Consider the following 22,199-nt stretch of genomic DNA (forward strand, 5'->3'; position numbering starts at 1 on the left):
GCTAAAACAAGAAACGAATAAATTAAACCTGGCCACGATTTAGCTAAATCATTAAAACTGAAAAGAATCGACAGATTAATAAAATGTCCTCATGTGAAAGTGCACCTCAAACAAAGTGCACACAATGTAAAAAGAGCTTCATTAATTGACAACGTAAGTAATTTTAAGGGGAGCCTCCTTTACTTGCTTTTGTACATTTATATATTTACAAAAATATATTGCAGCCGGATTTAAATGCAGAAGTGTATTACTATTCCTTAAAATATCATAGTGCAAGATTTGCGCAGCGCAACACACAATTATTCTAATTTGTCTTCATATTTCATCTTCATTAAAAATCTTGTTTGGATTTATTTTGTATAATTTCATGTAAAAAATAATTAACTTTGTAATGGATATGCAAAATATGAAACTGCAATCTTATTTGCAGTCTATAGCATTTTAGAATTATTTGTACAGTAATATTTAACTTAACCTGCTTTTGTATCTTTATTATTTAATGCAAAATAGATTTATTAAAACAAGTTTATGAGAGTCATGCATCTGTTTAATCTTGATCAAGAACAACTAATGATCAATGTATTGGAGTGACATCGGCCGTTAGATCATTTTAAAACGTCAAATAGCCTTCAATTTACAGGTTATAACTGCATTTATCTCGGTTGAATTTTTGTGAAGATTTATTTTTATTGCGGATCCCATACTGTAACCTAAAAGAAATGTGCTCTATTACTATTCATATTCAAGTGTTTGTGCAGAAAATTAATACACATGCATTACAGGGAGGCGTCCTCGTGATCACTTGAATGTTTTTCCTGATAATGAAATAACTTAAAATTGGGGTGCCTAACATACATGAGAAATATATCAACAGAAAGCTTGAAATGTCTACTTTCAAATTCAATTCAAAACGAAAAACAAATACTACCTGATTATGTAATCTGTGATGGTTGCATTTCTCTCGAAAGGCGCGTCCATATGGAGAGAGTCAGCACCGTGAATGTCCATCTTGCAGCCGACAAGTAAACATTAGTTTATTAATAAGTAATTGTAATGTCTCCTTTTTTTACAATTATAAGGTTACTTCTGCCTGTGCTTTGTGGCAAACTTAATGCCTGTGCTTGAGCGTGGAATATATTAAGGCTCATTATTGATTAGACTATGTTAATTTAATATAAACGTGCGATTAGTTGAATAATGACTTAAATGAACGACTACTAGTAACTAAAAAAACTTACGTGGGGGGCAGCCCTATTAAATTCCTTCTAGACATCTCTGTTAAAGTTTTTTTAAAAGCATTATATACGTGTTTGCATAAATTCTGCTTTCAGAACGGTCTGTAACATAGAGATGACACATCCTTAATATTGATTTTTTCCTCTGAAAAAAAAAAAAAAAAAAAAAAGCGAAAATTGAAATAAAATTGATAGGCCTATTTTATTTTTTTTGTGAATGGACAACCTTTCTCCATTCTGCAGATATTGTTGCTTCTGGTTTGTGCATTGTAAATCACAGAAAGTCTACAAAATATGTTGTCTCCCAAAAAATCTGGTCTTTTTTGTGGTGTCTATAACGCATGTGTATTTCCCAAATCTAAAATAGCCTATAAAACACGTTCATAGATGGATACTTTTCTGATGTCTGGACTCTGTTTGGGATTTAGAAAAACATAAAGAGATGGTTCAATATATTGGTAATGAACACATTCTGTTAGAATTTATATTTCAGGTTTTGATTCAATGTCATGTCAATAATGCTGGAATTGCCCAATAATGAAACTTAAAATAATTAGGTCTAATGTCTCGGGACGTTTCTTATTACTGCAATGTAGTTTTACATTTGTATTGCCAAAACGACTTTGCAGCGTACAATTAAAACTGCAAAACTGAAAATAGTACAAAGCAGCACATTAAGAACAAAAGTTTTTCTCTTTGGCAGATGCGTGTCTCTCTCGCCAGTTTCTTTGTCTCTCTCAGAGGCGCCTCATGTCTCCTTAGAAAAAACAAACCATATTATCTTGTATGTAATACTCTGTATGCTGTTGCAAAAATTGCAAAAGCCAAACCAAACATTTGTCCTAAAACAGTCACTTTGCCTAAACCTGCTCTGCAAGTTTAAAATGCTGATCAGACACTCTCCATATGAAAGAGCAAGAGATTCACACCTTTATTTCAACCCCCACAAGCTATACAGAACCCCTCCAGCTGGACTTAATTCAGTCACACCACTGGATGCTTAGTGTAAAATGGACACGCTCAATCTAAAAAAAAAAAAACAGCGAACTGCAGAATACACACATCTGTATTAATCATTTTATATATTATTTTATTATTATTATAAAAAAAAACAATTGGGATTTCTGAAATCACTTCTACCACTGGACCATGGATTAACTTGATAAACCAAACTTCCCTTTTCCATTGCATTTTTCACAAGACAGATGCCCTCTTCATTCATCTCGCTTCACAATAATACAAATAACAGTGTCATCAAGCAGATAATTACTGTGTGTTTATTGTAGTGTTCTAATGCTGATCTGATCAATATCTGATGTAATCAGCCTGGTTTCAGCCTGTTTCAAAGCGCGATTAATATTAACGTTTTACTGTCATTATTAATAAGTCTTATATGTATTGTAGGTAGTGTTATAGCTCTATTTTACAGAAGCACAACCTTTTGTTGATATTCATATGAGTTTACACAAAAATAAGGGGTACACCATTTACAGTTCCAAATGAAATATTAGTCTTATCTGTATGAGCAAAAATGATGGCGTACTTCAAGCTGTTTCCACTGTTATTAAGAACAGAATGAAGGGATTGCACTGATGTCTACGCATATTAACTTCCATACTCTCTGCACAAACTCTTAGATATATGCCTCACAGTCACTTTTAAATGTTTAAACTAATATCGTAATATGCTTTTAAGTGTTCTGTATCTACAGATTTTATTTTAAGCAAGTCGTGATGATTTGAGAATTCTAAATTTATCAAAAGTTACAAACACATAATTAAAAAAAATAAAGTTCCAAACATTTTTCTAAACAAAATAATAATGAAACAATAAGAAATATAACTTTTCAATTCAAAACAAAAACTGAACTATTTTAATGGTGAGAGAGAGAAATTAGACATGGGCTCCAGGTGGACTCGGGCCGGAGATACTGGTAAGCTGTTGGCCAAGGGCTGCTATAGGGCTTAGGTATGAGGCCAGTGCAGGGCCTCTACCTGATTTCTGTGTTGTGATGTTGTGAATCTGTAAGGAACCCTTTACTGGACTGCTATTTTTCCTCCGGGTCGGCAGGTGGCGTCTCTCACCTGACTCCTGTTGAACACTACCACTCATTATGCCTGATGCATCACACCTGTATCTTGCCCTATTTTAAAGTGTGTTTGTGCCATGCCTTATTGTTCAGTCTTGAGCCTATGTTACTTGTTACAAGCTAAGTCTGTTAAAGTTTAAGTCTTTGGACCCTTGTGGTCTACTTTTCTTTGTACTGTTTCTCGGAAGCCCGCTTCTCTTGTTTTGTTGTACCTTTTATTAGTAAAGATAGTGTTTTGTTGAAGATCCACGACTCCTTGCTGTTTGATCACCTCTGCTCTTGGATTCATTGAGTGGGGAGTTAGCTCACTCCGTTAACTCAGTGACTTTGAAGACAACAGACCCGGGTTCCAAATCCCCACCTAGAACAGCCTCGTTACAGCATCGGGGTTGTTTTCTAATTAAATGACAAAATTCTTAAGGTTGTATTTTGTTGTCTAATTCATTCATTTATTATATAGATATATATGTACGATTTCTAGTTTTTTCATGTCAGGTTTTGGCGGTATTCGGCATTTTGGTTGGCCACCTACTGTAGATGTGCTGCTATCAACCTTTCCTGAGGATGGTACTCACATAGTTATGCTTGGAGACTTAGATAAACATCCACATAGATAAACCTCTGTCTGCAGACTTCCACACTCTGCTTGCCTCTTTTGATCTCAAACTGAGTGTCAGCTACTGCTACTCACTAATCAGGCAACCAACTGGACCTTATTTACACACGACACTGCTCCACTGATCATGTACTGGTTACTCCACTGCACACCTCGGATCACTTCCCCCCTCACTCTTAACCCTCATGGTTCCTGACACAACACATACCCCTTCACATGTTATCTTTCGACGTAACCCCATACCTACGCTCACCCTCTCACCCTCCCAGCTATCTGCTATGGTTCTTCGATTCCTTCCCCTAAACTGTTAGCATCTTTTGATGCTAACAGTGCTACTGATTACATTCTGCTCCACTCTTACATCTTGTTTAGACACTGTTTGCCCCTTGTCTTCCAGTTGTTGCTCTCAGTTGTTGAAGCCCTAAGACTGGCAAGAGTGGATTCCAAATCATCAATACTTATCTTGCTTGATCTGTCTGCTGTTTTTTGACACGGTTAACCACCAGATCCTCTTGTCACCCTTAAGGCAAAGGGCATCTCAGGACTGCACTCCAGTGGTTTGAGTCTTACTTATCATATAGGTCCTTCAAAATATCTTGGAGAGGTGAGGTGTGCAAGTGGCAACATCAAACTACTGGGGTGCCTTAGGGCTCAGTTCTTGGACTACTTCTCTGTCTACATGGCATCATTACAGTTTTATAAGTTACTCTTTTAATCTTGGATCCAATTTTCCATGTAAATCAAAATGGCTTAACCTTATTGTATACCTTGGCATAGCATTTGGATATTACCATATAAAATGTGTTATTTCTAATAAAGTTAAAATTATTCAAATAAAAAGAAAATATTCACAGATGTTATCCTGTAAATGCAGCCGTTAGCAGATATATTCAGTGTTTGTGGTAAATGTACCTTTTGTAAAATATCAGTTGAAGATATTGAACATTTAATATTTCTATTGCCCTTTTTTATCTCTATTTAATTTTGGGTTGACTTCAAAATAGACATAACAAAAAAAAATACCTCTTGATATTTTACTTTGTTTTCAAACCCCATATTTTTCTGAAAAACAAAATTACATTATTAATCTGTTATTTTAGCAAAGTTTTTTATTCATAAGTCAAAAATAATTCAAAAGAAACCATCATATATTACCTTTTGTATATATTTTGAAACCCCCTATCTAATAAGAGATCACAAAATATGAAGCTTATAAAAACAATAAAAATTCTTTTTGATTTTTGTAACTGCCCTGATATTATATAGCACTTTTTATTATAGAAAATCCTTCCATAAATTATGCCAAAGCCATACCAATTAACAATAATTATTCCGTTTTTAAAAGATATTCAGTGCAATCTCTTGCTCTGAACAAGGTAAAGCAGGTCACTTCTTAAACACTTTCCCTGTAACGGTAAAGTACTACTTCCACAGGTCTGTGCAGTCACTTTGAACACAGGTACAGTACACACCTTCAAATTTATAAAACCTTGTACCTTTATTTTTACCAAATGGTTTTCAGAATATAATACAAAAAAAAAAAAAGTTGTTTGACATACCTTATCAATCTTAAAGAACCATTCAATGCAGATTTAACTTTATGAGTGTGTCATCACTTCACTGTGAAGTTCAACCCAGTCACAGGAAATTTGTTGCTTACCACAGAACTATAATAAGCAATCTCACAGTTTTGAAGCATCAAACACATGCTCTCATGAAGAGTTAAGAGAAAACGTCTTCTCAGAGGAGAAGGACACAGTCTCATGATTTATTATGTTGCACAGGTCTAATAATTTGTAATTTCTAAAAATTGCTGTTAATTTCACAGCAGTCACTTATATTATGAGAAAGATTTAAAACTTTTGAAGAATTCTGTCCTGCTGCTGAGGGGTGGGTCTCCCTTAAGCTTGTGTTATACTTTCCGCATGAGCATTCTGGACGCATACACAGACAGCGCGGACGCGGACTACTTGTATTTATACTACCGAAAGCACATGCTGATGGCCCACTCCGCAACAATCATATGAACAAATGTACGCTTTCAGTAGTATAAATATAAGTAGTCCACGTCTACGTTGTCCGTGTATGCGTCCAGGTTGCTCATGCGGAAGGTATAACACAGGCTTTAGGGTCTGTGAGAATATTTTCTTATTCCCGGCCAGTGTGACCCTTGGGTCATGAGATCTTAACAAACCAAAAGGTCTTTTATGTTTTTATAACTGATTTAAAGATTTCTTTGTTCTGGTTTGGATGTATAAGGGAAGTGGCAAAACACTACTTTGGGATTCTGTAACCAGAAAAAACCCCACACTGTTTGTGTGAGTCTGGAGCTCTGCACTAGAATTTTCACATGCTGTTAAGTCAGCTATTTCCCATACAGCTGCAGTAATCCACGTACAGGAGCACAGAATTGCCATGTGGCTACAATGTGATTCACAATTGCATTATCCTTTCTGAATTGGCTTGTAATTGTTTTAATTATGTTATTGGCATGATACATTTTTTGATTTATTCTGCGTTATTCTTAGATCATTATTTCTAGTAGATTAAAGTGGAGTCTGGTATTATCGCAAGGATAGATCATACAACAAGGCTCAATGAATGGAGCATGGGTTGCATCATTTGAGACCTTTTCGGTTTCTGACTATCACTGCCTTAGTAAGTTGTAGTTTTTGTGAATATACAAAAACTATGCTTTTTGTTATGAGCAAGCAGAGCACGTCAGCGTGGCCGACTTAAAGATAGATATTCACCCTGCATCCTCTAAGATCAGAACTGACATAATCGATATCTGTGATCAGTTTTTAATTAGAAATACAGTCTAAATTTAATGATCACTTAAAATTGGAAACACAGAGCTAGGCTAAAATTGAAACTGAACCCTGATAAATTTAAGTGAACTTTGCAGAAGTGCAAGTAAAAGACCTATGCGCATTATACCTTTGCCCTACGCTATTGGATTGCATCGTTGGGTGGGTTTACCTTAATTTAAATCTCAGAAAATGTAGTTCAGTGTTTTTATGACCCTTTAAAAGGATTTATTTATTAATATATAACGTTCTCTGAGGTTCACTTATCATTTTAAGTGTGATTTTACATAAAAAAAAAAATCATCATTTTGAAGTAATAGGCTATTTTATATCCTGTTTTTTGAGCCTCTCTGCAGAACAGTCTGTTTTTTATAGGGGGGAACATTGAAAACTCTCAGGTAAATGCCCACTGCTTTTGACTAATTGGCTAACTGCTTCACTTATTAAAATAACAGATGGATGCTGATGTGACGTACTCTGAAAACAATATGGGTCATTTGGGTTAAAATATCTCCAGTTACCTAATGTAACCTTGGTTCCCTGAGAGGTGGGAACGAGACACAGTGTCACCGAAGATGTTGCTTTGGGGTTATAATCCCCTCCTTCCTCAAATCTACCAAAGCCTAATGAAATCTTGCAGGCAAGAATTTGCCCACCAATGCCGTTCAAGCATTGCCTCAGAATATTTGGACTGAAGCAGAGTGCAGCTGAGAAAGACTCTGAGCTATGTAATACAGCAGCATATGCAGGGAACTGAGGTTATGTTAGGTAACCAGAGACGTTCTTTCTCGAGTCAGTCTCCCCGAAGATGTCGCTTTGGGGATCTCATAAAATCCGGCTTTGTAGGTAGCAAAGGTCCAGATCAGCCGCAACAAAGCTGCTGTCCTCAGCTAAAAGTACTTCCACACAACAGAAGACCTCATAAGCTCAGCAACATATCAGCAAAGAGCAAGCAATAGACTACTGTAAACAGATCAAAGGACAGCGTTCTCGCCTGCATCTTTACATCATCCATCTTCTCCATAATCCACAAAAAGCAATACAACACATCAAACACATCAAAAACATACATAACTAACGGCACTAACCAAAATTAACAATATAAAACCTTATCTAGCAATGTTTACCCCGGGATATGTGACATCTATAGTGTGAGCGCCGCACCATCACAACGTGCTGGTGGCCAAATAATGCATGTGGCAGCAACACAAACACTACTGCATAATGTGGCAACCAGTGGCAAGCCTCACTGTGCTGTGTGGTTAATGGTGGCAGTCGTGCCAACACCTAGTACTGATGTCCACTGCAGCGCTGATGTTGGTACTGTCATGAATATAATGCACGCAGGGTTAAAGGAGTAGTTTCACTTCTAGAATGAAAATTCTGTCCGTATTTACTCACCCTCCACTTGTTTCAAACCTGTATGAGGTTCTTTCTTCAGATGAAACACAAAAGAAGTAGTTTGAAAAATGTTAGTATCCGAACAGTTGATGGGCTCCATTGACTTCCATAGTAGGAAAAAAATAATATGGAAGTCAATGGAGCCCATCAACTGTTCGGATACTAAAATTTTAGTGGCTCTGGGGTGAAAAACTATCAAGGAACAGAGTTAAGTCTGCTGTGTATATATACCTCTTATCTTGTTAATTGATTTGATTACTGAATGTGCTCCTCTCGTGTTAATTATGTTAGTTATCTGAACATGCTCCTGCCCGAACTTTGTTAATAAAACAATATAAACAACAGCTGTGCCACCAGGCTTATCACAGGAGGTAAAGAACGCCGGCCATGCCAGTGTACCGATGAAACATGCTACATATCAGAAAGTGCTACCAAAAAAAAAAAAAAAAAAAAAAAATATATATATATATATATATATATATATATAAGTTTAGGGTAGGGGAAGATATGGACATTAAAAAAAAGCCTCAAACCACATGGAGAAGATGACGATAGCACAATCTGATAGGTAGCATTTTTTCGCTATCGATTTTGTGCTACCTATCTTTTTAATGGGAGGTAGCACAATCTGAGCAGGTATAGCACAAATCATCAGAACACCATCATACATTAAGTGAAAGTGAAAGTGAAAGTTAAAGTGATGTGACATACAGCCAAGTATCGTGACCACTACTCAGAAACCGTGCTCTGCATTTAACCCATCCAAAGTGCACACACACACAGCAGTGAACACACACACCATGAACACACACTGCTTGGATAGTGTAAGCAATACTTTACATCCATATGAGAAAACAGAGGCAAGCCAGTGTTCAACACAGAAGGCAATGGAAGGGAGCGGCTGGAGCATTTTATATACACTGTAAAAAAAAAAACTGTTGAGAATACTTAAAAAAGTAATGCAACTTGATGCAGTATGACTTTTGAGTTTTCTCAACAATTCTTTTATAGTTCTTTTAAGTAACAATACTGCATTCAGCCAACCTAAATTTCTTTGTTCATGCAATGATAATTGTCTTATTTTGCTAATAAAGTTATTCTTGTCACAGCAACTGAAAAAACAAATACTTTAGTTGAGTAAATTTACAAACCCGATTCCAAAAAAGTTGGGACACTGTACAAATTGTGAGTAAAAAAGGAATGGAATAATTTACAAATCTCATAAATGTATATTTTATTCACAATAGAATATAGATAACATATCAAATGTGAAAGTGACATTTTGAAATGTCATGCCAAATATTGGCTCATTTTGGATTTCATGAGAGCTACACATTTCAAAAATGTTGGGACAGGTAGCAATAAGAGGCCGGAAAAGTTAAATGTACATATAAGGAACAGCTGGAGGACCAATTTGCAGCTTATTAGGTCAATTGGCAACATGATTGTGTATAAAAAGAGCCTCTCAGAGCCTCTCATAGAAGTCAAGATGGGCAGAGGGTCACCAATTCCCCCAATGCTGCAGCGAAAAATAGTGGAGCAATATCAGAAAGGAGTTTCTCAGAGAAAAATTGCAAAGAGTTTGAAGTTATCATCACCTACAGTGCATAATATCATCAAAAGCTTCAGAAAATCTGGAACAATCTCTGTGCGTAAGGGTCAAGCCCGGAAAACCATACTGGATGCCCGTGATCTTTGGGCCCTTAGACGGCACTGCATCACATACAGGAATGTTACTGTAATGAAAATCACAACATGGGCTCAGGAATACTTCCAGAAAACATTTTCGGTGAACACATCCACCGTGCCATTCGCTGTTGCCGGCTAAAAACTCTGTAGGTCAAAAAAAGAAGCCATATCTCCCCATGCTCCAGAAGCGCAGGTGTTTTCTCTGGGCCAAGGCTCATTTAAAATAGACTGTGGCAAAGTGGAAAACTGTTCTGTGGTCAGAAGAATCAAAATTTGAAGTTCTTTTTGAAGAACCGGACGCCATGTCATCCGGACTAAATAGGACAAGGACAACCCAAGTTGTTATCAGCATTCAGTTCAGAAGCCTGCATCTCTGATGGTATGGGGTTGCATGAGTGCGTGTGGCATGGGCAGCTTACACATCTGGAAAGGCACCATCAATGCTGAAAGGTATATCCAAGTTCTAGAACAACATATGCTCCCATCCAGACGTCGTCTTTTTCAGGGAAGACCTTGCCTTTTCCAACATGACAATGCAAGACCACATACTGCATCAGTTACAACATCATGGCTGCGTAGAAGAAGAATCCGGGTACTGAAATGGCCAGCCTGCAGTCCAGATCTTTCACCCATAGAAAACATTTGGCGCATCATAAAGAGGAAGATGCGACAAAAAAGACCTAAGTTGAGCAACTAGAAGCCTGTATTAGACAAGAATGGGACAACATTCCTATTCCTAAACTTGAGCAACTTGTCTCCTCAGTCCCCAGACGTTTGCAGACTGTTATAAAAAGAAGAGGGGATGCCACACAGTGGTAAACATGGCCTTGTCCCAACTTGTTTTGAGATGTGTTGATGCCATGAAATTTAAAATCAACTTATTTTTCCCTTAAAAATGACAAATTTTCTCAGTTTAAACATTTGATATGTCATCTATATTGTATTCTGAATAAAATATTGAAATTTGAAACTTCCACATCATTGCATTCTGTTTTTATTCACAATTTGTACACTGTCCCAACTTTATTGGAATCGGGTTTGTATTATTTTCTGTTTTCTGATTTAAAAAAAAAATAGTAAATAGTCACCACATTACCATTTTTACATCTATTTATGAATAACAAACAAGGACTTTTTTTATCCGTTTATGTCATTAAAATTGCAATGATGAGAAAGGTTTTTATGTTAATTTCTGTTGGTCTAACAAGGAAAATTTTAGTATTTGAGACTCAAAAGATTTCGTAAGCTGGATAATATGGCAGTTGCATTTTTTTTACAGTATAGGACAGACCGCTGCTTTGAAATGGGGGGCTGCTTAGTAGAGGATGACACGGGAGTGGATTTTCACTCCTGTCCCATCCCACTCCCATAGAAAGAAATCTTGTCCCGTCCCACTCCCAGACCAAAGTTTAAAAAATAATCCCATCCCATCCCGCTCCTGGTAAACTGACTCCCACTCCCATCCCGGTCCTGTTTAAACTGACTCCCGCTCCTGTACCGCTCCCATATATTTTTTTCTTCAATTAGTGTTTAGTTAATACATAGAATTTGATTTAATCTGCTCTCCATCCTGTTTTAGACCAGCTGCTGAGCCCCTGTTTCGTACATCGTGCTATCACCGTCACATTGTACTCTCATAAACTTAATTAATATTTCAGACTTTCCGACCAGTTCTGTGAACTTAATAGACATGTCATTACTTCTGACTTTGCGCTGTAAATCATTTTTTGCCACATCGACTTCTCCGCGGTTGTTAGCTCCCTCCATCACTGCTCTTTGAATTCCGGCGGGAAGCCGTGACAAAAAAGCACTGATGGCTTCTGGGACGGCTGGGTCGTGTAGTTATTTTTTAATTGCGTTACATTGAAGCCTTATTAAAAGGAAACTACAAAATGGTGCATTTACTTTTTTCTTTTTTGTCGTCTTTGCTATTGGTTGATTCCCGCTCCCGTCTGCTCCCGTTAACCATTTATCCTGTACCGTCCAAATCCCGTGATTAATAGCAAAGATGACTCCCATCCTGCAGGAATCCCATGGGAATCCCGTGACCCGTGGGATTCCCGAAAAAAATGTCAGCCTCTACTGCTTATATTACACAAGCGAGTGAGTGGCTGGAACGCTTTAAAACTCTATACATGAACGATCACCGCTCTGAAGCGGGGAGCTGCATATTATGAGAGTGAGTGAGCGGCCGAAGCTCATTTCATTATGAAAGACAGACCGCTGTACTGATGCGGGGGCCTGCTTACTGCTTATCAGTGAGTAAGCGATCAAAGTGCTTCCTCCTCTGTGCATAGCAGGTCACAGCACTGAGATTTGTGCACGAGCACAGCAGACTGCTGCTCTGAGACAGTGGGCTGCTTTTTATCGTGCTCTTGAGTGAGTGACTGGATCTTTTTTCCCATGCCCTGAGTCTGAACACGGCACGCTGCTTTGACACTGAGGGTTGCTTATGTCGTGTGGCAGGAATTTTGTCTTCTGAACATGACAGACCGCTGCACTGAGACAGTTGGCTGTTTATATCATGTTAGTGCCAGGAATTTGTCTTCTCAACGCGACAGACTGCTGCACTGAGACAGGGGATTCTTTATATCGTGGGAATGAGGAGTTGAAGAGATTTGTGCTTTGTACATGGCAGATCGCCGCTCTTGGCAGGGACTGCATGTGTAAAGATCAAGGGCCATGCAGGACATCTAAAAGAAATGTCATACTTTCCAGAACGCTGCAGGGTAGCAACAATCCAAAAAATCTCAGACAGCTAACTGATGTCCCCGCTCTCTTTCTGACATAATCCAAGCATTCGCGCTGCTTCTTACATGAAAGAGAAATTGATTTGTGACATGACACAACAGTGCTTGTGTCCGATGTAGATATGTTATGATCACAAGGAAGCCAATTCAAAGACTACACTCAAAAAAAATAGCTAGTTGGTCTAACTTAATAAAATTATGACACACATTTCCACGCATTTAAACTGATTTATTTTGAACTTAAATTAAGTTCAATGTACTGATGAGTAAAATTCATGCTAATTGAATGAGCTCACAACAATTTTCACTGGACATATTCTGTGAATGTTCCCTGAACATAATTCACTCTTGTTGATCCAAGCAGTGTTGTTGCTATTCATACTGGTTCCTTTGTGCAGAGTTGCGTGAGTTTTATGCATTTTTATGAAAATAGAAAGGCCTGTTAGAGTTTAAGGTTTTAATGTTTAGTTATTTGTTTATGTTTAGTTCAGACAACATAAAATGATGTTTTTTTTTTTTTTTTTTTGGTTACCATTGTGGTGAAGAGTAGAGCTTGAGCTTAGATTGTCAATAGGTGTCATACACATATGTAAATGTTCTATGATTGTTTGGTTGTGAAGGGTAGAAATGCTGACAATATAGACTATGCAAATCATGTCCTGGTTCTCAAACTGAGTTTTTTTCTTTAGATTTTCATATTTATTTTTATGAGAGTATAACAGCCAGCATAACACTTTCAACATATGCAAGTAATGATCATGTAAAAATGTTCTCATGACATTAGCATAGTTATAGCTCATGTGGCCTATAGCCTAACCACAAAGTCTATACTTCACCATAATGGTAACCTCAAAAATAATCATTAACATAAACTCTTTTAAATGTCAAAAAATAACTAAACAACAAACTTTAATATGTCTTTCCCTTTAGGGTTAGGGTTAGGGTTAGGGTTAGGGTTAGGGTTAGCCTTACCCTTAAACAGCACTTAATTTCAACATTTACTCTCCTATGCAAAGCATGCTGGGAACTAGAAATCCACTGCCCAGCATTAGTCAATGCAACATAGATGATTCATGTAGGCCCAACTTAACTTCAATGGTTTAAGTTAACATTTTACAAATGTAATTTCATTTAACATAATAAAATTGAGTGTAAATGACAACTGAATAAAAAACTAAAGTTTTATGTTGTTTCAGCTTATTTTATTTAAGTAAACTGAGCAAACAACTAAAATCATTTTTTTGAGTGTGTGTGTATGTATCATCTGTATGGTTCTGTTGATGGAGTAATCCTGTGTTTCTGTCTCTCTAATATTTCCTCTCCTACTACTACAAGTGCTATCATTTGGAGCAGCTAAAGAGGCTGTGATGTAGAAGCAGGCGTTGATCTTCTCCTGTGGAGGCAGTGTTTAGCCACAGTATCACGTCATAAAATGGCACATTCCAAAATTAGGTGTTTTCTGAGCTTGGTTTCAAAAAAAGCTGTTTTGAGTTTAAAGTTAAAAACTTTTTAATGATAGATATGTTTATTAAAAACACACAACAGCTTATTGTTCCAGAGCAGAGAAATAGAGCTTTAATACTCTTTGTAATCCAGCCAATGCAACCCCACCTAAAAAAAATCAAGAGCAGGAAGAAGCCTTGGGTGGAACAAACATCACATCGTCCCCATTTTTAAGTTATTTAAACCGACAAGAAAACGGAACTTGCGACCACCCTTTTCTCTCTTTGTCATTTGTCAGGTCAAATCACCTTTATTTATATAGTGCTTTACAGATTACAGATCCTGTCAACAGTTTTACAGAGTTAAACAGAAAAATAATGTTTCAGTGATGTGAACAAAATACAGTTCTGTTGTAAACCAGCTCTAAAAAGAGGACAATAGTAAACAGTCAAATCCAGGTGACTGTGGTGATCTCGGAATAAGAATGAAACAGACAGACTAATATTAGCATAGATGCCATTCTTCTTACAGTGTAACAAGTACATGGGTGTCATGGGAAGTATTCACGGTTCCGGTTGACCTAATTAATGCAGCCTAACTGTCCTTTAAACGGATTTGAATGATAGAAACGTGATAGTGTTTTTGTGTATATCAAGATTATAAATATGGGTCTTTAATCTAGATTTAAACTAACAGTGTGTCTGCCTCCCAAACAGTGCTAGGAAGACTTTTCCAGAAATAGGAAAAGGATCTACTACTCAGAGTTGATTTTTATATTCTAGGTGTTATCAAATGGCCAGATTTTTGAGATTGCAGCAGACATGAAGGACTGTAATGAGATAAGACCTTTCAGGGCTTGTAAAGTAATCAGCGGGATTTTAAAATGTACAATGTTTAACAGGGAGGCAGTGCAGTACTGACAGAACCGGGCTAATATGATCATAATTCCTGGTTGTAGTGTTTGTAAAAAAAATAACATATGAAAATATATTAATCTGTATGTAACCATATATAGACCTAAAACATATACTTACACATTCTTAAATTTATAATAAATGAAACATTATAGTATTATGACAAAACAGAAAAAATATAACGACACACCATAAATAAAAAAATGGCTACAGTTGGTCCTCTATATAAGGTTGATATTGTTATAATAAAGGAAACATTATGGTATTAAGACAAAACAGCAACAATATTACGACATACCATCAATAAAAAACTGGCTTCAAATGGTCCTCTATATGAGGCTGATATTCTTATACAGCAGGTTATATATGGTGGGGTAATAGTGTTTCTGTTAGCTGTATATTCTAGCAATGTGAAGGTTATGAGTTTGGTAAATGTATACATGTGATGCAGTTTTTCAACTAAAGCAGTATATAACTTGAAGCAAAGCATGAAACTGGACCAAACAGGACCAATATTCAGAATACTCTTAGTTTTGAGAGTTTGGACTTTTCAGTTTGCATACAGAAATTACTACCATGCATTTTTGTGGATGTGCTGTTCATTGTTGTGATCTGGGTCATCAATCCATTCTTACTCATCCTCTGTTGGGTCGCAGGGATGCTGGAGCCTATCCCAGCATCTCCCAGGGCATGGGCGGAGGAAACACTGGACGGATGACCAGTCCATCATAGGGGAAACTCTCTCACTCTTATTCTCCAATTCACTTATGAAAACCTCCACACAGACAGACCTTCTGTCTCATTTGCAACATGATCCCCTGATAATCCTCCATTACATGATCTGGGTCATGCGCCATCCAATTCATTTTAATGCTGCATCCCAATGACAGATAGATGAGTGGGTTGGTAAAACAGTGGGCTATGGCCAGTGCAGTAACTGCTGGAAGTCCATATTTCAACATATTTGGACCCAAGCTGTCATTTAGAGTGGCTTGAAGCATGGTCATGAAGATTTGAGGGCCACAGAACACAAAGTAGGCAATCTTTATAGCACAGATTATCCGTGCCTGTTTCTTACAGTCTTGACAGTTTCTATGAGCTGATGTCAAAGAGCTTAGAAATATTATCAAAGCTGGCACGAGAAGTCCGATGAGAAATCGCATGACAACAACAGCCTTCAGCCTTGTAATGCCATCTTGAGTTGTTTTTGTTTTATCCAAGTCATAATCATCAATGCACTGATCATTTCGGACCTCTCTGGACAACAGCGAAGGACATGCCAAGATTGCTGAAATGGTCCAGGAAAATGAAATGAGAATCATGTTACAATTCTTGCACTTTTTCATGCACTCGACTTTTGAAAAAGTAGAACTAATGCTCCAGAGACTCAGCATGACTGCCGTGGAGAACATACTGCCGTAGCTGATATAGGATGACAGCTTGCAGCTTGCACTTCCGTAATTCCATTTGAAGTTATAGTAAGCATATAGGAGCTGAAAAACAATAGATATACTGGAGACTAAGTGTGTTAAAGCCAACGCCATAATCCAAGTGGCAACCTTTGGAGAATCCTTTTTTTTCAGGCAGCTGATGACAATGACGATGAAGTTGAGGGTGACACCAAGGATGAGGACAATAGAATATGTAATTAAATAGGTCATCCTGATCTCTTGTTGGTACTGCTTGGTTGTATTTTCTGATACATTTTTTGTTGGTATGCTTTTAAGTTCTTCAATGATTGTATCATAGTCAACTTCTTCAGACATTTTGTAAAGCCTGAAACAAAAAGATATGAATTATTTTACTGTGAATAATACACAGCCCAGGAAGTGTTCATATGTCCATAATATGCATATATGTATATGTGTGTGTGTGTGTGTGTGTGTGTGTGTAGGAGTTATAGAAAACAATCATGGCCAAAATTATTAGAACACTAGAATTTTACATGCTAAAAAATGGTTTAAGTCAGTTATTTCTATCTCGTGTCATTAGGAAAGATGTTTACATGTCCAAACATTCATTTTCCCATTAATTGTAATAATCCAGTGAGAGTTTTGTTTGCACAAGTAGTCTAACAGCAGCCAGTGCTCCACTCAGAGATCTGATCTCACCATCATCCAGTCTGTCTGGAATGACATGAAGAAACAGAACAAACTGAGAAAGACTAAATCCAGAAGGCAACGTCTCCAGGATACTTCAAGAGACCTACATTTTTCTGTATTGACACACTACAACAAAAGATAAAAATAACTGACTTAAAAGTATGGCAGCTGGTGAAAATACTAGTGTTCTAATAATTTTGGCCACCACTGTATATCTGTATATGTATAAATATAGGCTATATATACAGAGCTGGGTAGATTACTTGAAAATTGTAATCCGTTACTGATTCCAAATTACATGACAAAAATTGTAGTTTGTAACGTAATATCCATTACATTACACATGTCAGGTAATATAATCAGATTACTTTTAGATTACTTTTGACCTTACTCACTTATCATGTTGATTCATAGGATACTCTTGTACCATATTGATATAAAATTACAAAAAGAAATAAAATATATTCCATTCAAAAAAAAAAAAAAAATAAAAATCATTTTAAAATGCTAAAAAAACTAAAAAGAAATAAACACTCTTCCTAATAAAATTAATTAACCTATTTTTCCTGCATGTCATGTGACCATTAACCAACATCAGAGAACCCTAAACATGCAAATGTGATACTTAATAATAAATATTTAATTTTAAATCTCAGGGGTACTTTAAGTAAATATATTAGATGAAAGATGTTCAGATAACCAAAAAAAAAAAAATAAATTGGGAATGCCTGCATTATGTAAATAAGGGGGAAAAACTGTGAAATTGTGCATTTTAATGTGTTTTTGAAAGACAAATGCCTTCCAAAGACACTGAAAAAGATGGTTAAATAACCTACTGAGTGATAATTCAGATAAATATTGTGTTCATCAGTATTTGATGCGATGTTGAAACACTTGAAATGATTTTTGTAAATCTAGTGGTCAAATGCTGTATAACCACCTGACCTATGACTGGTGTTTATGTGAACGCCCACAAAACTGGAAAGACTTTCTGAGTGAATATACGGGATAGGATATTTGAGAAAGAAACACATTAAAAGATGAAAAAGATGAATTAGGAGAATTGATAAATTATGAATAATTTAATGCTATTGTGTGAATAATATGTAATCAGGTAATCCATAAAAAAGTAGCCTAACTGTAGTCTGATTACGAGTATTTTAAAATATAATTTAATCTAATTCCAAGTACTTATTTTTTGGAATCTGATTACGTAATCCAGATTACTACCCAGTTACTACCCAGCTCTGTTGTAAAAATATATATATTATAAATATAGCTACATATATATTATATTATTACTCATCACGAATGTTCCCTCAAAGCTGCGCGCGTGCGCGGCCACGCAGAAGTAATAATATGCCCCCGCACACAGGACGCGCAAAAATGAGTTGGGAAAGCATTTGATTGAATTCTCGTAATTTTCATTGAAAGAGAATGATTATGTGCGCCAAATCAGTCGCTGTATAAATCGAATACTTTAATGGTTTCGGAGGAAAATAGCTCAACACGGTAGCAAATGCAATGGGTGAAATAAAACGTCATCGTTTTAATCAAAAGTGGCTTGGTTAAGTGGTGGAAATAGCGGATGATATGTGATAAAACCGGCAACAAAACTCCGAGACATTTACAGTCCACACAAGTGTAGAAGTGTGCAAAATCTACTGTTTCGATAACAAATAAGAATTAAAATGTTCAGGTTTTTTAGAAAAATATTTGACCACAGATCTCAGTTTAAATGCTTTATTTTGTTTTTATATACATTATATTATAAACTTAATAATAATTTTACCTCAAAAAGGGAATTCATGAGCAATATCTGCTGCACTTATCATATTAGAATAGCATATGTAATAGGCTAATATAACATTATAAGGGGTGTGCGAGACGAGACACGAGACTGGTTCACGAGACGATTGAGATTTACAGAAATTCCAATGAAGAAAAAAAGGGGAAAAATAGTTTTTATAGTGGAAAAACACAAATGCAAAAAAATGTAGGTCAATTTTGAAATCAACTTGCTTTATGAAATTAAACTTTACTTTAATTAAATTATATGCAGCAATATAAACTAGAGCTGCAGTTCCTGGATAAATGAATCATGAATCATATGAATTGGAGGTCACGATTTCTCACGATTCTGAAGAAAAAACATATAGAGTCTAAACAAAAAATTTACTAGTGGTTCTGACAAATCGTTCATTGCTTAAGTTTTTTTTTTTATTTTTTTTTTTTGATATATATTCATTTGAAAAATTTAAATTTACAAAATGGAGTCAACTGTCCCAATTCCTAGACTTGTTTCACGACTGGAATCTCCCGAATGAAACGATTCAATGACAAATTTATAGTGTTCCTGTGGTTCAGTGGTAGCGCATTGCGTTAGCAGCACAAAAGGTTGTGGGTTTGATTCCCAGGGAACACAGATTAGGTAAAAAAAAAAAAATGTTAGCCTGACTGCACTGTAAGTCGCTTTGGATAAAAGTGTCTGCTAAATGCATAAATGTAAATACGTTTTTAAAAACGGGCAGTTGTCGCCACCTGGTGGAAAAGGATAAGCGTTACAATACATACAAGTGTTAAGATACTTTCGTTTTGATCGCTACTGTAGAGAAGTGTTTTACCCAAACTGTAAACTTTTATCCCAGTACTTGTTGCTTAAATGTCTGTAACACAGAAAATAATGATGTGTGGTTGAAAAGACTTGCTCTTTCTGGATCAGCAGCAGCGTGAATGATGCATTAAACATGGCAGAGACAAAACGGTGCTTCTCATGCTCCACTGACACTCGCGATGTGAAAGTCATAATAGACATAACTGAATCTTTGTCATTCAGGAATAAGATGGTGTGGGTGTTTGAATTGAGACCTTTAAAATTATTAATTGTTACGCTCTAATGTTAACACTTTAAAATGTTTTGCAAAGGATACCATCACGTTCTCGCGAGACCAGTCCTTATAAATAAAGAATTTAACTGTGCTGCTGGGGTCATATGGCCTTGCTAAAAAAGAACAAAGAAACAAATCTTCCCACATCTTGACGTAGACATGTGGGGGTGGTGTTTGAATAAGCCGTTTTAGGTAGGCGTGGTTGACTCTTATAACTTTTATAAATAATATCTCTTTGGATTTGAGGCTTTAGTCTTTGCATCTTTACAGATCTTCTTTATGCGCCAAGAGCTTGTAACACTCCAAAGAGAAAGTAAAAATTGAAATCGCATCATATGACCCCTTTATTAGAAATTGTGTCCTTGGTAACAGCACTGTTAAAAATATTTTCTCAGGTAATGTAAAATGTGGTTCACTAAGTTACATCAAGGGTCAAATCAAATATAAATAGCACATTCAAATGAAAAAAGTTACAAACTTTTTGTGTGTGCAATGTACAGGTCTGGTGTAAGAATTGTTTGTGCTCAGGTGGTAGAAATGTCTGCCCAGTAGAGAAAAGTTTGGCTCTGCAAGAAAAATACAATTAGAGGGAACATTGCTCATCACCTACATTATACTATAAATCCCACCCCTTCCTGGACACTGAATAGAATATTATCCTTAAAGGAATAGTGCAGACAAAAAGCTTTACAGAATTGACATTATGAACTTTTTTTAATGGAAAAGAGCTGTGGGATGATTCTTCAAATGTCTTTTTTATCCAAGAGAAAAATAACCACCAAGCTTAGGGAAGAAATGACAGAATGTTTATTTTTGAGTGTCTCTTTTGTTCTATTCTATCCTAAAGCATAAACATCTTATATAACAGACTTCTTATCTTACAGTCAATGACATTGAAATCTGACACTATTGTCGGTGATGAACCTTTATAATCAATGCAAAACATTAGATACTTAATAGTAACTAAAACTTTGGTGACTTAATTATTTATTAATTAATTAATTTTAATATTAAGAATGAAAAATTAATCTCCAAAACAAACAAAGCATTAGGCTACCAGAATTAGGGTGCAAAATTAGAGTACAAAAAACAGCACCATCTGCGAAACAACACTGCATTAAAAAAAAAAATTCTTATTTTTGCACACATGATTTACTTAAATCTGCATGTCTTGCAGAAAAGATCTTAAATTTTCACCAAAATCCCTTAATGTAGTTCAAATGCTTTGCTTCCTGCATACTTTGTACAAAATGTTCTTACCTTAGGCAGCAAACGAGCAGAGTGAAGAAAAACAGAAACGTGTGTCTATCTGTGAGAACGGTATACTGAATGTGAAAGTTAAAAGCTTTTTCCTGAAGCACATGTTTGTTTTCGTCAGCTGCAATTTGAGCTGCGGAACATTTATTCTGGATGTATTCCAGAATTTTAAGCAGTCCAGTTCCTATCAGAATAATGTTGTTACACAACCAGGGGCGGTACATGGAGGCGAGGGGTGGCACCGACTACCAGATTGGGGTTGACTTGTTTTTAATACATTCCTCACTGCATCTGGCAGTGGCGGACCCTGGCATGGGCAATAAAAGAGGCTACCTAGGGCGACTTTCTTCTCTTCTATATACAGTACTTAGAATACTTATACTTCTATATACTTTTTTAGGTGGTTTCTATAGAGTTATCTTAATGACAAATATCGAGAATGCAGTAATGTAATGCGCCACTCACAAGCAGATTTCCTTCGAGCACACAAAACTCCTCTGATGAATTGGCTCTGCTCTCACTCTGAGATTGCGTGCGCATACTCAGACTTTGTCATAGCATTACTGAAGACCAGAAGGGCTTTTTTTTAATTCAGGTGAAGAGTATTATCCCATTAAATAGAAACAAGCTGATTATAGTCAGCCTTCTGTATTTATTTTATTATTTAATAGGTACTTATCTGAGTTAAGTGCTTATCAGGGTGATTCTGAAGCCAGAATGAGCCCTTAGCACGAAGTATGTCCACACACTTCATACTATGTATTTTTCTAAATGCCAGGTATGCATCTTACTATTAGATTAATCTTTGAAATCTTTTACTGATTTGATATCTTTGAATTGCCTATGTAACTGGCATAATAATTCTATTCTGTTTTACTCTGTAATTATTGACTCTCGCTGTATCCTTGTTACCGCATTTCCTGTGTCAGGTTAGTAACAGGCTAAACTTCAAATGAAATGGAGCGTAGGGCACACCAACTGTATCTTTAGAGATCCGGCTAACAC

The 22,199-nt window shown here is 36.3% G+C and overlaps 1 protein-coding gene across 2 annotated transcripts; it reads right to left on the bottom strand.

Moving 5' to 3' along the window:
• Positions 1 to 15,346: 15,346 nt before the first annotated feature.
• Positions 15,347 to 21,433, bottom strand: LOC109053390 (chemokine-like receptor 1). Of its 2 annotated transcripts, XM_042750899.1 has the most exons (3): positions 21,198 to 21,336; positions 20,416 to 20,503; positions 15,347 to 16,723 (listed from the first exon to the last, which is right to left on the bottom strand). In XM_042750899.1, the coding sequence occupies exon 3, from the start codon at positions 16,711 to 16,713 to the stop codon at positions 15,709 to 15,711; it is 1,005 nt and encodes a 334-aa protein (XP_042606833.1). In that variant the 5' UTR covers positions 16,714 to 16,723; positions 20,416 to 20,503; positions 21,198 to 21,336; the 3' UTR covers positions 15,347 to 15,708. The 2 variants fall into 2 exon arrangements, with proteins under 2 accessions (XP_042606833.1, XP_042606828.1); XM_042750894.1 differs by lacking the exon at positions 20,416 to 20,503 and having other exon boundaries at positions 21,198 to 21,433.
• Positions 21,434 to 22,199: the final 766 nt, after the last annotated feature.

Source organism: Cyprinus carpio, chromosome A5 (assembly GCF_018340385.1).
Source record: "Cyprinus carpio isolate SPL01 chromosome A5, ASM1834038v1, whole genome shotgun sequence".
NCBI lineage: Eukaryota > Metazoa > Chordata > Actinopteri > Cypriniformes > Cyprinidae > Cyprinus > Cyprinus carpio.